General features: G+C 38.8%; 1 protein-coding gene across 3 annotated transcripts in view; it reads left to right on the forward strand.

The window, feature by feature from the left end:
• The first annotated feature begins 429 nt into the window (after nt 1-429).
• The window catches only part of ZKSCAN5 (zinc finger with KRAB and SCAN domains 5), a 28121-nt gene continuing 13257 nt past the window's right edge, over nt 430-15293 (forward strand). Inside the window, exons 1-6 of one of the 3 annotated variants that reach the window (XM_072640927.1) lie at nt 515-570; nt 1430-1459; nt 1707-2156; nt 7216-7354; nt 10298-10389; nt 10941-11076. In XM_072640927.1, coding sequence (XP_072497028.1) covers nt 1746-2156; nt 7216-7354; nt 10298-10389; nt 10941-11076 — 778 coding nt within the window. In that variant the 5' untranslated portion in view covers nt 515-570; nt 1430-1459; nt 1707-1745. Of the gene's footprint in view, nt 1460-1644; nt 2157-7215; nt 7355-10297; nt 10390-10940; nt 11077-15293 lie in introns of all 3 variants that reach the window. The other 2 variants (XM_072640925.1, XM_072640926.1) reach the window with 2 other exon arrangements.

Consider the following 15293-nt stretch of genomic DNA (forward strand, 5'->3'; position numbering starts at 1 on the left):
AAATGCGTTTCATTTAGAGTTATCCCTCATTTACATTTGGGGTGAATGTTTATGATATCCATTTTTCAGAGGAGGGACATAGCCTAAGAACAAAAGGACTGAAAACCTGAAGAGTAGGGTGGACAAGAAGAAAAAAGACACAGTAAAGGAGAGGGACATTAAAAGACCACTCTCCTTTCCTTTTCAGGGACTGACGTAGAACCCCGGATGACTAAGGGAAGATGTCTCCTATGGATTCCAACTGCGGGCCCCATAAACGGGTGTCCCCCTCCATCTGATCAATACGCCCAGCAGAGGTGGCTCCTGGCAGCGGTTCCACCTCCGCGCTCTGATTGGCTCTTTGGCTGGAAGGAAAGCGTCTACATGACATCAGCCGGCGCTTGGGACGTAGTTCGGCCAGCAGCTTTTTAGAGGACGTAGCAGGAAATTTGGGGATGAGGGCAATCTCCTGATTTTTCAGGCTGATCTCGGGCTGATGGGGTCGGGGCCAGGATCCGGGTCAGGGTGAGCAGGAGGACGTAGAAGGGAATGACAGCTGCAGGGCTCACTGCCTGAGGGCCCAAGGAAGGGGTAGGTGCGAGTGTCCGGACTGAGCAGACCTGCTCCCTAGCTTCGCCTTCTCGGCGCTCCCCTCCCCCGACCCCCCACGCCCCGAAGGCTAAGAGTTGCTCCCAGCTTCCGAGCGGCCTCTCCCCGCCCCTCCCCACCCCTGCCCCCGCGGTCCGGCAGCTTCCAGCGGGATGTCGGAGGCCCGGGAGCCGGGCAGCCGTTATCCTCTTCGGGGAAGTTCACCCGTGGGCGCTCCCCGGTGTGAGGACGGACGCGTGCGTCGCTAGGAGAGCCCGATCCCCTTTCTCTGCAGGCTCCGCCCCGAGCCGGGCAGCAGCCGCAGCGCTCCACTCACAGAGACGCGAACCTCCGGGATTCCTAGAGAGGACTCGGAAGTTTATTCCGGGAGGGGAAGGGGCGGGATTTAGCGGCCCGACCAGCCAAGGGCAAGGAAGGCATCGATTTAGTAATTTCCCGTGAGTTTTCGGAAGTCTGGGGATCGAGGCGACCCCTCTAGTGCCTCTTGGAAAGAGCCCCTTACTTCCTTCCTTGATTCCGCCTTGTGGAAGTTGTGTTCCCCGAAGAACGAGACTCCGGGCAGAGAGAAGGGAAGGGAGCCTCGGGGCTTCATCCCCTGCTGACTAGGCCCGGCTCTGGTCCTAAGTTAGATCATCCTGGGTCCCTGGGGCTGGGTCCCTAACCCGGCTTGATGACCTGAGCCTTTTCCTGGAGCTGCGAAGTTTCTCCTGAGAAAGCTTATCTGGGGTCTTTCAGATCTTGTTGTCTTAAACAGGAACGATATTTTTTTTCCTTCTTTCATTTCTTCTTTCTGATCCTGGGCCGTTTGGAATTGCCATTGGGGATCTGGCCAACAAATAAGAAAGGATCAACCGGTCTGGATAAGTTATTTGTAAGTTTCAGACTCATTGCTTGTTACTTTAGTAGCTGTGGTTTATGTTGCTTCGAGTCAGTCTGTGGCAAATCCTTTCTGAAATTGACTTTTGCGGTTAACCTTCAGTAAATTTCCTTCATCTTAGCATTTGCCTGAACTTTGTCGTTTCTTTATGCTAATAATTATTTTTAATATGTCATTAGGTTGCATTCTACCTAAAGTGCCATTCAAGATTTAAAAGCAGAAGTGCCTTTGATCTCTACAGGTCAAACCTCATAGTGAAGCATTCCTTTGGGTGTGAATCATGCCCAGAGACTCAAGAGAAGCTGCAGCTCTGTCCACTACAGTTCATCCTCCGCAGGAGCAAGAAGGACTTCTGATAGTGAAAGTGGAGGAAGAAGATTGCACCTGGATGCAGGAGAATTCTCCTCCCAGTATGGAGACCTTTAACCAGCGCTTCAGACAGTTCCAGTACTATGAAGCATCAGGGCCCCGGGAGGCTCTCAGTCAACTAAGGGTGCTCTGTTGCGAATGGCTGAGGCCAGAGATGCACACAAAAGAACAAATCCTAGAGCTGCTAGTGCTGGAACAGTTCCTGGCCATCTTGCCTGGGCAGCTTCAGGCATGGGTGAGACAACATCATCCGGAAAGTGGGGAGGAAGCTGTGGTTTTGTTGGAGGAATTACAGAGAGACTTTGATGAACAAGGAGAAGAGGTGAGGAGGAAAAAAATAAAACAACAAATCTAGGCAGTGAGGTAATAGAAGGGAATTAAGGAGATGACATGGGAATCACCTAATATTTGTTGAATTAAAGAAAAAATTGGGAAAGTGTCCATAAAGTTCTTTGCATCCTGATACCCCATCAGAATTTTTTTGTTCTCTTAGGTTCTACTTGAGGCCTAGGCTCAAGCAAGCATTTATTAAGTGTATGTTATATGCCAGGTACTGGGGTTTCAAATTTTTTTAAAAAAAATGAAACAAATTCCTAATCTTAAGGAGCATAGTAGTGCATAATAAAGATTTTTTAAAAAATTTAAAAAAGAAACTATTCATTGTGCCTACCTGGAACAGTTATGGGCTTTTAATATCTCACTTTCACTGTTCTTATGGAGAGATGGGTGGATTTCCTTGTTTTTTCTGTAATGGTTTTTTTCCCCCATGCCTCAGGTCACTTTGGGCTTCTGGCTGTACTCTGGATTTCTCTCTAGAAACTCCTTTTCCTCACTTTAGAAACTTCACAGGTTCTTTCTCTGTGAGTACCCTGGGTACCTAAAGTAGCAGCTTTAGGCATGGAACAGGCCAGAGCCTTTTGGTCCTGGCGTCTTTGGGCAAGGTTTCCAATGGCCTATTTAACATTTCATCCTTTTGAATTGAAGTAGCAGCATACTTCAACCTAAGACAAATAACCTTGATTTTAGAAAATGGCTGAGGGAACTGCTAAATTTTCTTCTTGCTCTGCTGCCACTTACTCTGTTTCCACTAAGCTCATTTAGTTCTTTTGTACTATTTGCCAAATTCTCTCAGAACAATAATAAACTGCTCCCCAGGTCTTACTTTAGATGAATACTTAACCACCCTGAACAGCTTTGTAAAGGGTCAACATTATTAGTTTATAATGTTCATTGAGTTAAATACTGTAGGGGGCAAGAGAGTCAGCATCAGATATGAACTTCCCATAAAGAGGCTACTTTTTTCTAAAGAGAAATATAGTACAAAAAGAGCTCTATAAATATAATCAATTGCAGACCGATAAAGGAGACTGCCAGGGTAGCTAGGTGGAGTGGGATTAGTAAAGATTTACATTAAGCACTATTTCTTAGACATTTTATAAACAGTGGTTCTTTGTTTCAAACTGGAGATATAAGGACTAAGCGTGCCAAAAGAACATTTCTTGATAAAGGAAAAAAAAAGCTTTTGAGTTATTTGAATTTTTCCTATCAGCTCTTCATTGATATGTATATGGGGTGCTCAGTTCACTTTGTATTTTTCTGTACCAATCTTGCTGGTCTCTTCAGATTTTTCTTTTTTCCTTTAATGCTTTATCCTTTAGCCATGTCTAATGTTTTTTGTGTTTCCTCACCTTTTGGTGCTTTTCTCTTAATTGGGTTCACCAGTATTTCCTCCTCAAAGAGCAGAGATATAGGTATAGATGTTGAGGGACTCCATTGTAGGCATGGTGGACATATGCCAGATGGAGGTGGGAGAGGGCAGGAAGAGATTCAGGAGTTGTTGTTAGTCTAGTTTGGGACAGGTAGAAGTGTGTGAAATAAGACTTCAAAGGAAAATCGAGTCTGCAAAGTCTGAAAGGCCTTTAAAGCCATAGTTTACTGTGCTGGGACATTTATATTTTGTCCTTGAGAAAGTAAGGATACCCTAGAAAATTTTTGAGCGGGGAGTGATGTGATCAGAATTGTGTATTAGAAAGATTACTTTAGCAATGGTGTGAGTAATGGATTAGAAAAGGGTTACTGAGAGACCAGTTAAGAGACTATTATAATAGTCTGAGTGAAAGGAAATGAGTCCTTGCACTGTGGGTAGGGAGGAGAGGATAGATGGAATAGATAAGTCCAAACCTCTGAAACTGGGACTTTAAGGTTGTGAGGAGTGGAAAAGACCAAAGAGTCAAAGATGACCCCAAGGTTGGTTGGGAGATTATCAAAGAAAGGGAAGCTGGAAGACCTCCCCCCTCCTAGGGTTTTTTGTTTGTTTGTTTGTTTTGTTTTGAATATATTAGTGCCTTCCCTCAGATTACATCCAATTTATACTGTGTGAATCTTGTTTGAATGTACTGTTTTGGAGAGTGACACCTCATTACATTGTGGGCTTTCTGGCTGTTTTTGTCTTTCTTTGTATCTCCAGCCCGTAGCATAAGCCCTGGCACATAGCAGATGATAATAAACACATGTTGACTTAACTGACAGTAAAATAGTAAGTTAATTTTGGATATGCAGAATTTGAAGTGATGGTGAGTTTTTCAGATGGATAAAATTTTGCCACATTAGAAATTTTCAACTTGGAGCTCAGGGTAGAGATTGTGACTAGAGATGCTAGATTTGGAAGTCATTGTATAGAGGGGATAATTGAAACATGTAAGTGAATGAGACTGCCAAAGGAGAATGTGGAGAAAGAAAAGAGAGCTAAAAATAGAGTCTTGAAGGACATTTAAGGGTCAGAAGAACTGTGAAAGAGCAGTTAGAGGTATGGGAGAATCAACAAATAAACATTGTCAGAAGCTAGAGGAAGAGGGAATCTGAAGAATGTGTTTGGAGGTGTCAGATCATACAGAAAGATCAAATAAATGACTAAGAAAAGAGGGTTGGATTTATTCATTAGAAGGTCATTAGTAACCTTGGAGAGTTGATTTCAGTGGAATTTTGCAGACTGAAACCAGATTAGGCAGAACTGGAGTAGAAATTTTAAACAGGCAAATCTAGGATTGAGGTAAAAAAAGCTTTCTATGAGTTAGAACTATTCATAAATGAAAGAGGTTGCTTTGGGAGGTGATAGGTTTCCTTCCCTCCCTTGGAGATCTTCAGTTAATTACTGTTTAAAAAAGGGACCTCAGAGGTGATTCCTGTGCAAATGCAACTTGTATTAGATCACCTCTGAGGTCCCTTTTAACACTGACAGCTTGAGACTGCAAGCAGGAAAACTTTCTAGTTTGGTAGTGAAGAGGAGGAAAATGATATGATTGGAGGAATTGATAGCCAGATGACCCAGTGCCTGTCAGGCTGCTTGTCTCTGTAGAAGGAATGGTTGGAAAACAGCAGCAATGTTGGAATCATAGAAGGTTAAAGCTGGAAGGGACCTCCGAGAAAAACTGATCCAATCCACTAGTTTTATTTTATTTCTTTTTTATTAGAAAATGTTTTGTTTTCTTTTTCTCCCATCTTCTCTCTTCCCTCAATTGAAAAAAAAACCCAAACCCTTTTTTAATAAATATGCATAGTCAAGTAAAATAAATTCACACATTGGTCTAGAACTGCATGTCTCACTCTCATTTTGAGTTTATCACTTTTCTGTCAGGAAGAGGACAGTGTATTTCCTCGTCAATTCCCTGGAATCATGATTATTAATTGCACTGATCTTTCAAAGTTACTAGTTTTTGCATTGTTGTATAAATCAGGGCTTCTTAAACTTTCTACTTGTGACCCACAGTTAAGAAGCAATAGACTACAAATTATTCTGTTGTACTCTCAGTTTGCTTTGCATCAGTTTATGAAAGTCTTTACAAGTTTTTTTGGAACCATTCCTTTTATCATATGGCACAATAGTATTCGGTTACATGTATGTACTGTTGTTCACCTATTCCCCAGTTGATGGACACCCTTTTAATTTACAGTTCTTTTCCACTATTAAAGATCTGCTACAAATATTTTGTATATATGGATCCTTTTTCTCTTCCTTTGATTTCTCTGGGGATATTGGCCTGTTAGTGGTATCGCTGAGTTCACTGACTAAGAAGCAGTTTAGGGACTTTGGGCTTTGTTCCAAATTGTTTTTACAGAATGGCTAGACCATTCAGCTCCATATGTAGATCATTAGTGTGCCTCTTTTCCTGTATCCCTTCCAACATTTGTCTTTTCCTTTCTTTTTTTGTTTTGGTCTTTATCAATCTGAAAGTTGTTATATTGAACCTCAAAGTTGCATTTCTCTAATTGTATTTGGAACATTTTCTCATAGTCTTGTTGATAGCTTGGATTTCTTCCTTTGAAAATCATCTATTTATATTTAATGACCATTTATCAATTGAGGAGTGACTCTCTTATAAATTTCAATCAATTCCTTATATAGCTTAGAAATGAGACTTGTTTTAGTAAAGATTTTATTTCCCACTTACTTTCTTATCTAATTTAATTATATTTATTTTGTCACACAAAACTCTTTTTAATTTTATGTTGTCCATAAAATTGTCCATGTTGTCTTTGGTGATCCTTCCATGTTTGGTCTAGAACTTCTCTCCATCCATCTATACAAATTTCTTCCTTGTTTCTCTATAATTTGTTTATGATGTGACTTTGTACATCTAAGTCATGTATCATTTGGGACTAATCACATATAGTGTGAGGCGCTAGTCTAAATGTAATTTCTTATTGTTCAGTCACTTCAGTCATGTCTGACTTTTCTTGACCCCATTTCAGGTTTTTTTGACAAAGACACAAGAGAGTTTAACATTTCCTTTTCCCAGCTCATTTTACAAATTAGAAAACTGAGACAAACAGGGTTAAGTGACTTGCCCAGGGTCCTACAGCTAGTAAGTGTCTGAGGCCAGATTGGAACTCAGCTTTTCTTGACTCCGCGCCTGGCACTTTATTCACTGTGCCACCCAGTTACCCCCAAACCTAATGTTTATCAAACCGTTATTCAGCTTTCCCAGCAGTTTTTGTTGAATAGTGAGTCTTTACCCCAGGAGCCAGGGGCATTGGCAGCTTGTTCATTCTGTAGGTGAATCAAGGCTTAGCAATGTTAAGTAATTCTTTCAAAGTAGCAGAATCTACAATACCTTGTGGCCTTAGACCTAGAGATCTTTAAGACTAAAGTGAAAACCAAGAGAAGATGATTGTAAAGCCATTAGAATGGGTTTTGCTATTAATCTCCATCTCCCATCTTAAGTTTTATCCCATCTTATGTCTTGCCTTGCTCCCTGTGAAGTTGAATAATATTTTAGCTCCTTCTTTATATTTTATCTGTCTAATATGAAGGCTTGGATTTTTGTAGCATTCCTGCTATATATACCCTGTTCTCTAAAGTGGTGCTTATTTGTTGTCCTTAGGTTGCTGCCTATCCAGAAGTACCCCTTCAGGAAATGATGCAACAGAGAATGGTGCAGGAGTCCCTGAATATCCAGCTCCAGCCCATGGACATCCAGTCTGAGAGTGGTCCCCAGAAACCTCTCTCCTTAGAGGCAAATGGTGAGGGAGCGGCACTGTGCATTGATGGGTTTTGGGAAATCCCTGTAGAGGTTAAAGTGGGAGTGTTGGCTATAGCAAGGAAAAGGGAACTCTGAGAAAGCAAGGCAAACTACCACTAGAAGGGTGTGAAGTTGAGGACTGAAGTTGGAAGTCAGGTCAAAGAAGTTTAATTCAACTCAACAGTTACTAAGCACTGGAGATAGGGAGATGAAATGAGACCCAGTGCCTGCCCTCAGGAATCATGTAGGTCAATCGAAGGGATGAGACGCATACACAAGTAATTATATGAATACAAGGCAAAATGTGATAAGTGTGATGGAGATGTCCAGACAGAATACAGTGAAGAGTTTGGGAAGAGATTGAGGGGGATTAGGGAAGGAGGTAGCACCTAAGGTGGGCTTTGAAGGCCCAGACTTCAATGGGTGGAGTTGGTAATTGGAGGAGACCTGTTCCAGGAATGGGGCAGTCAGAACCATTGAAAGGGGAAAGAAGAGAATGAATTGTCCATTTTGCCTGGAATGTTCAGTAAACATTATGTGTGTATGTTTACAAACACCGTACTAGGCACTCAGTATACAAAGACAAAAATAAAACAATTGCCCTCAAGGAATTTTCATTTTACTGCAGTGCATAAGAAGAAGAGTAATGGGAGATTAGAGGAGGTGGAAGCCAGATTAATAGCAGCAGCAGGAGCAGTAGCAAATAAATAAATGAACAAATAAGTAATAGCCAGCATTTATGTGGCGCCTGCTGTGTTCTGAGCACTGTGCTGAGTACTTTATAAGTATCATCTCCTTTGCTTCCCCTAAAACCTTGGTGCTATTATTATCTGCATTGTACAGCTGAGGAAACTGAGGCAAACAGAGATTGTTACTTTTCCTGGATTACACAGCTAGTAAGTATGAGGTGGAATTTGAACTCAGGTCTTCCTAATCCATTGTGCCACCTACCTGCCTCGTAGAGAACCATAAAGTCAGGATAAAGAATACATGAATCAGTAGATAATGGAGTCACTGAAGGTTTACAAGTAGAGGAATCAGTGATACTTTAGTAAGATTACTAAGGCAGCAGTGTTAAGGATGGACTGAAGGAAAAACAAATTAGGAAAACCAGTTATAATGCTCTTAAAGTACTGCAGGTAAGAGGTGATAAAGGCTTGATTTAGGGTTCAGTGAAAGCAGAAAGGAGGGAATGGATATAGAGATAGACACACTGTAGAAGCAGAGTAGACCGAATTTGGCAACTTATTAGATGAAGGAGAGAGAAGGGACGACTTTAAAGGGTTCTGCGTGAGGAGCTAACTGACCCAAACAGGAGAGGATCAGAGCTTGCACAGGTGCGTCTCTTTCATCCTCCTTTGCAGTTGAAAGGATTGCTGATAGTGATATTGTGTTTGCAGATATGACTGGAAAATAAAAGCTGCACAAAAGCCCTTTCCCAACGTGCACATGTAATGTGGTGCTGCTGTTTATAGAGCCCACTACTGTTTGTAAATCTCTTCCCTTAGCTCGGCCTCCCAAAATCTTCTCGGAAAGAATCCTCCTTTGCTTGGTTGCTGCATGCTTACCTGATCCTGCTGTTTCCCACAAAGTGATTATCCTACCAGGTTCTTTGAAGCCGTGCTTCATTGTCTCCTTAAAACATTTTCTTTTTTTTTTTCTGGTCTCATTTCACCTTGTCATACCAATTTGCTGACTTATTTCAAAGACATGATGGAAGGTGAACAATTAGTGACCTAATACCAATCATTTGTTGCTTGTAAATCTATTATGAAGTTAATCTCCATATTTTTGTAATCTTTGGAAATCGAAATAAGAAATAATTCCTGTTGAATTTCCTTTTCTTCATATCCAAACTCTATTTGATTCTCTGCTGTCTCCTCAAGTCCCTTAGGATTTCCCCAACCCCATTTCTTTCCTCTAATAAGGTGTCTAGTAAACACTGCTCCCCCCACAATCTCCCGGTTTATCCAGAGATTTTATTCTCTAACAGGATACCACTCGTGTTCATATCCTTAATGTCTTTTAAGAGTTATCTAGTAATAATTTAGTGGTCATGCCAGATTTTCTATTTTTTAAATTTATTCCTTTTTTTTTTTTTGCTTTAATGATACCTGGACTGAAGATCAATTCTTATTGCTACTTTTTTTTTTTTAAATCACACATTCATTGCTTTCTTTCATTCAAGACTTGCTTTAGCCCCTTGACGTTACTTATCCTTGGTGTTTGGTCCCTTCCTGTTTTCAGTCAGTCTTCCCTCCATTCGACCTTTAAGCCACAAACAGAAAGCAGTTCATATGTACCAGGCAGGTAGTAAGCACCAGAAAAGCTGTAACTAGATCTAAAAAACCAAAAGAGTATTTGGTCAAGGGAAATTATAAGGTAGATCAGCCTCAGCCAAGGCACATAGCAAGGTCAGGGTAACACACAGGTTTGAGCTGGGTGATGGTGAAGCTTGGGATCACGGAGGAAGACATGCAAGGAGCAAGCAAAAGTGGTAACAAAGGATTGAATGAACAGCAACATTCATAGAAATTCAGAAGTAGAAGATAAGATATTTGTGTAGCCTAGGGTATTGGGAGAAAACATGGAAAACTTGAGTTGATCCTGATTAGATTTTATATTTTCAGAGATGAGGGCTTTCCAAATAGAAACCTTACCAACAAAGGTGCAAAGAGAAGAATAATCAGTATGATGTATGTAGGGGACAGAAATGGCTTGAGTGAAGCACAGTGTCCATATTGGGAGAAAATGGTGAATAAAGTTAGTGAGGTAGAGTATGGAACCCAATTATTTTGGGCACTAAGAGTTAATTAAAGGAGTTTGAACTTTGAACAACAGGCAGTGGGGTCCCACTGTAAACTCTTGAGCAGGGGAATAACATGGTTACTTTGAGAGGAGAGCAAGACAATTCTCACTCACAACTCCTTTTCTCCTCCTTCAGCTCTGCCTGTGTCCCAGATTCCAGCTGTTCCTCAGAAGGGAAATCTTAGAGACCAGCAGATGGCAGCTGCATTTCACATGACTGGGGCCCAAGTGAGCTATCGTCCTTTCTCTGCCTTCATTGAAACCCTGTGGCTACTCCCTGATTGTGGCCCTGTATTCTCCCCTCATCCTGGAGTTTCCTTAGGACTCCCTCCATCCCCACTTAGGAAATTTATCTCTAAATACTTTTCCCAGAAACTAAGCCCATCTTGGATTGGCCCCTAGTTCCCCATGTATTTTCAACTCTGCTTTCCTCCTCTCCATTTAACACCTACTCACCCTTTCTAGAGAGGCACATAATTTAGAAATGTTAACACTGGAAGAAATTAAAAGATCATATTGTCTAACAACCTCATTTGACAGATGAAGCTATTGAGATCAGTAAAGGCTTAGTCACTTGCCCAAGGTCACACAGAGAGCTAGTGGCCAGAACCGAGAGTAGAATCAAGGTCTCCTAACTCCTAGTCCAGTGTCCCTTTCATGTAACATCACTCTGCATATTTCCTCCCACTTCATCCTGCTTTCATATTTGATGCTCTGCTGTCCCTTATTTAAAAGCAGAGCACAGGGAACAGGAACTGAGTAGGGATCTCATGTTTCAGACATTGGTGAAAATTGAGGATGTGGCCGATGTGGCTGTATCTTTTATCCTGGAAGAATGGGGGCATTTGGACCAGACTCAGAAGGACCTCTCTAGGAATGACAGACAGGAGAACTATGAGACTTTTACCTCAGTGGGTAAGAACTGTTTCTATTTTATGGACTAGAATACATTAGTTTTATTGCCTTGTGTAGAACATTTATGTGTATATGTGTATATACATATATGTAATTGTGTGTATATCTACATGTATATTCCCCCACCGTTATGACTTAAAATTTTTTCATTATGAACTAGAAAGTCACCAATAAACATGAACATTTCCATACATAAAGATGGTAAAAGAAGATTGGATAGGAAATAATGAATCTGTTACAAAATGGTTTTAAAAACATGTATTAAACATATAGTAGCACCAACATTATTCTGCTTATCTACGTTACCTTGTAAACTTCCTTCAGTTGTTCTTTTGTGTATTTTTAAATTGTTTCACTGTTGTCCTTTATTTTGGTATCACTATTGCTGTCTCCTCCTGTGCTCCACACATTAAAAAGCCCTTCTTTCTAATAGATAAACTTGATCAAGAAGAACATTTGTGTTTGAATGTGTCTGAAAATGCTTGTCTTGTTCTGCAGTAATGGTGGAAAACTGCTTCTTTATCAGCCTTCTAGAGTCCTGATGGTTCACTTTTTTGATTCGTGTTCTTAAGTCTTTCAAAGTTGTTTTCCTATTTACGGTGTTGTAGTAATCACATAAATAGTTCTCTTGGTTTTACTCACTTCAGTCTATATCAGTTCATTGAATTCTTCTGAGATTCTCTGAAACCACGCGTTTTGTCATTTCTTACAACACAGTTGTGATACAACTTACAACACAGTAATAATCTGTTACCTTTATATAGCATAATTTATTCAGCCATTCCCAGCTCTTCCCTAGTTTGCTTCCAGTTCTTCGCTGTAACAAAAACATATTTATACAAAATATATGTGTAGGGTTCTTTTTGTCTTTCTTTGATCTCTGTGGTATATATCACTAGTAGTGTTATCACTGGGTCAAAAGGTTTGATTTAGTGACATTGGGTATAGGTCTAAATTGTGTGCATTACTGTACCTGTTCTTGACTGGTCTTCCAATAATTGTAATTTTCCTATTTGGTCAGTTTTGTCAGTCTGGTAGGTGTGAGGTATAGTGATTTTAATTTGCGTTTCTCATTGTTAGTGATTTAGAGCAGTTTTTCTTATGGTTGTTTTAGTAACTTGCTTTTCTTTTGAGGAATACCTGTTCATATGACCTTTTATCTGTTATCTGAAAAAGGCTTTGATTCGTAAATATTTGTATCCATCCCGCATATTGCTTGGCTATCAGACATTTATCAGAAAAATTGGCTGCAAATTCTTTTTCCAGTTAATTGTTTCCCTTCTAATTCAAGATATATTGATTTTATTTGGGCAAAAACTTTTCAATCTTATGTAATCAAAATTGTCCATTTTTATCTCCTGTGATCCTCTCTGTTCCATCTTTAATCAAGAGCTCTTCCTTTACCAATAGATGTGAATGCTGTCTCCTTCCATTCTCCTTTAATTTTTGTTACGGCTTTTTATAGGTCATATACTTCATTGGAACTCATTTTGGTGTATTATGTAAGTTGCTGACTTAAGCCTATTTTGTCCAGACTGCTTTCTAATTTTCCCAGCAGTTTTTGTGTAATAGTGACTTGTTACTCCAAAGAGTTGGTGTCTTTGGGTTCATTAAACACCATTCTGTTAATATGCATTTACTCTAACATCTTGTACTTAATCTGTATTGTTAATTGATCCCTCTATTTTTAATCAGTTTTTGTGATTATTTCTTTGTAACATGATTTGAGATCTGATATTACTTGGTTTTCTCCCTTCCTACTTTTTTTCCATTATTTTTCTTGAGATTCTTGTCCTTTTGTTCCTCCAGATGAATTTTATTATGATTTTGTCTAGTTCTGTAATCCTTTGGTGGTTGGATGTTGCAGTGAGTCTGTAAATTTAGGTGGTATTGTCATTTACATAAGTGTGGCTTAATTATTCAAGTCGTCTTTTATTTCTGTAAAAAGTGTTTTGTAATTGTATTTATACACTTGGTATATAGGAAATATACTTATTTGGTCTTGGTAAATGAACTCGTAGATATTTCATATATCTTATAAGTTTCTTTGGAATTTCTTTTTCTGTCTTGGCTAGGTTTTCTTGTTGTTATACAGGAAGACTTATGATTTTTGTGGGTTTGTCATATATTCTGCTACTTTACTAAAGTTTCTACTAATTTTTTATTAATCCTCTTAATGCTCCTATTAATTTTTCAATTGATTCTCTCGGGTATCCTTATCTACAAAAAGAGACAGTCTTGTTTCTTAGCCTATACTTATTCCCTCAATATGTATTTTTAGCCTATGCTGTTTCTTCTTAGTCCATGCTTAGTCCCTCACTTTATTTTTCTTATGGTTATACTTAGTATTTTGAGTACCTTATGAAATAATAGTGCTACCAGTCGCCATCCTTGACTATACTCCTGCTCTTACTGGAAAGACTTCTAATATTTTTCATTATATATAATATGTAATTCTTGGTTATATATAACTCTTGGCTAACAGATAGAACTTGTTGACCTTAGTAAGGAAAAGTTTTATTTATTCCCATGCTTTGTAGTGTTTTTTAGCCTACCATTTTTAAAAAAGCTTTTTCTCCATCAGTTCCCATAGTGACATGATTTTTATTAATTGTTGTTTAATATGGTATGTTATGTTTATAACTTTTGTAATATTGAACCAACACTGTATTCATGGTATGAATCCAACCTGGTCATAGTGCTATGAATAAGTAAAACAATAGCAGTAATATATAAAAATATATAATATATTTCATATTATAATTTATATTCAAAATATTCAAAAATTATGTTATACAATTATGTTACATATAGACATAATACTATATTAAAATATCTGATATATAAAAATAAAATACAATAAAATCATATTTTTAATATGTTGAAATCTCTGGTAATTTTGTAAATTAATTTCTAATAGTGGTGCTTATTATTATTTGTTTTTCTCTCTGTTTTGACTCCTTATTTGAGTTATTATCATATTTGCCTCATAGTAGGAGTTTATTAGGGTGCCATCTTTCTCTATTTCCCTTGAAAGCATTTATGTAAAAAATTGGTGGGTTTTTTGAATGTTTAATAGAATTCACTTGTAAATCTAGCTAGTCCTGAGGTTTTTCTTTGTAGCTAATTTATGGGTTGTTCAATTTTTTCCTGAGATTGCATTATTTAAATTCTCTTTTTTTTGTTCTGTTAATCTGGGTATTCTCTATACCTAAATACTCACATAGATTTGTGATCTTATCAGTTCTGAAGTTCCCTTCAATAGTGCAGATTGCAGCCCATCCAGCGTCAGCCTATCCTGTTAGATTTTAGTGCTTGCCTTTTCTTGTTCACCATTGTGCTGGAGGCCTTCTTTGATTTTTCCTGATATTTTGAAGTCACCAATAGAGTACTCTGCCTATTTACCTGTCTCTCTCTTGTACTGTCACCAGATTAACTTTTCTTTCTGTCACAGGTGGTACCCTTTCCTTCTGTTCTTCTTCATACTGTTCTTCCCCAGTTCTTTTGCTTCTTTCTGTGTAGGACTCACCTATAGATCTTCAGTGGCATTGATATTCTGGGTCTTGAAATACTAGTAAAATATTTATATTGAAAAGATAGGTCTTTGCTTTTATGGGAAGGGTCGTATCAGAAAGTGTTTTGCAGTTTTCCAAAAACAATTCAACAATTCTATCCTCCTCAAGATCATTAGAATTTCTTGGAGGATATAAAAACAGAAATAACCATGTTCAATGACTATCTGAAATCAGACCTCAGTGGAGGAATTAAACAGGGAGATCTTTGTGAACAAAAATATTTACCAATGTGATGGAAACAAACAATTTGATATTGACCATACATGTGAAGTCATATAAAACATATTTCCATATTCGTTACGTTGCAAAAGAAAACATGAACCAAAAAACAAGAAAAAAATTTTTTTTAGTATGCTTTAGTCTGTAATCAGAATTCATCAGTTCCTTGTCTTGAAGCGGATAGCAGTTTTCATCATGAGTCCTTTGGATGTTGTTTGTATCATTGTCTTGATTAAGGGTAGGATCATCTTCTTGATTAGCGTAGCTAAGTCTTTTATAGTTGTTCATCATTACAATACTACTGTTACTATGTGAAATGTTCTCCTGGTTCTACTCACTTCATTTTGCATGAGTCCATATAAGTCTTCCTTGTTTTTTCTGAAACCATCCTCCTCCTCATTTCTTAGCACAATAATATTCCAT

Source organism: Notamacropus eugenii, chromosome 2, assembly GCF_028372415.1.
Source record: "Notamacropus eugenii isolate mMacEug1 chromosome 2, mMacEug1.pri_v2, whole genome shotgun sequence".
NCBI classification, from domain to species: Eukaryota; Metazoa; Chordata; class Mammalia; order Diprotodontia; family Macropodidae; genus Notamacropus; species Notamacropus eugenii.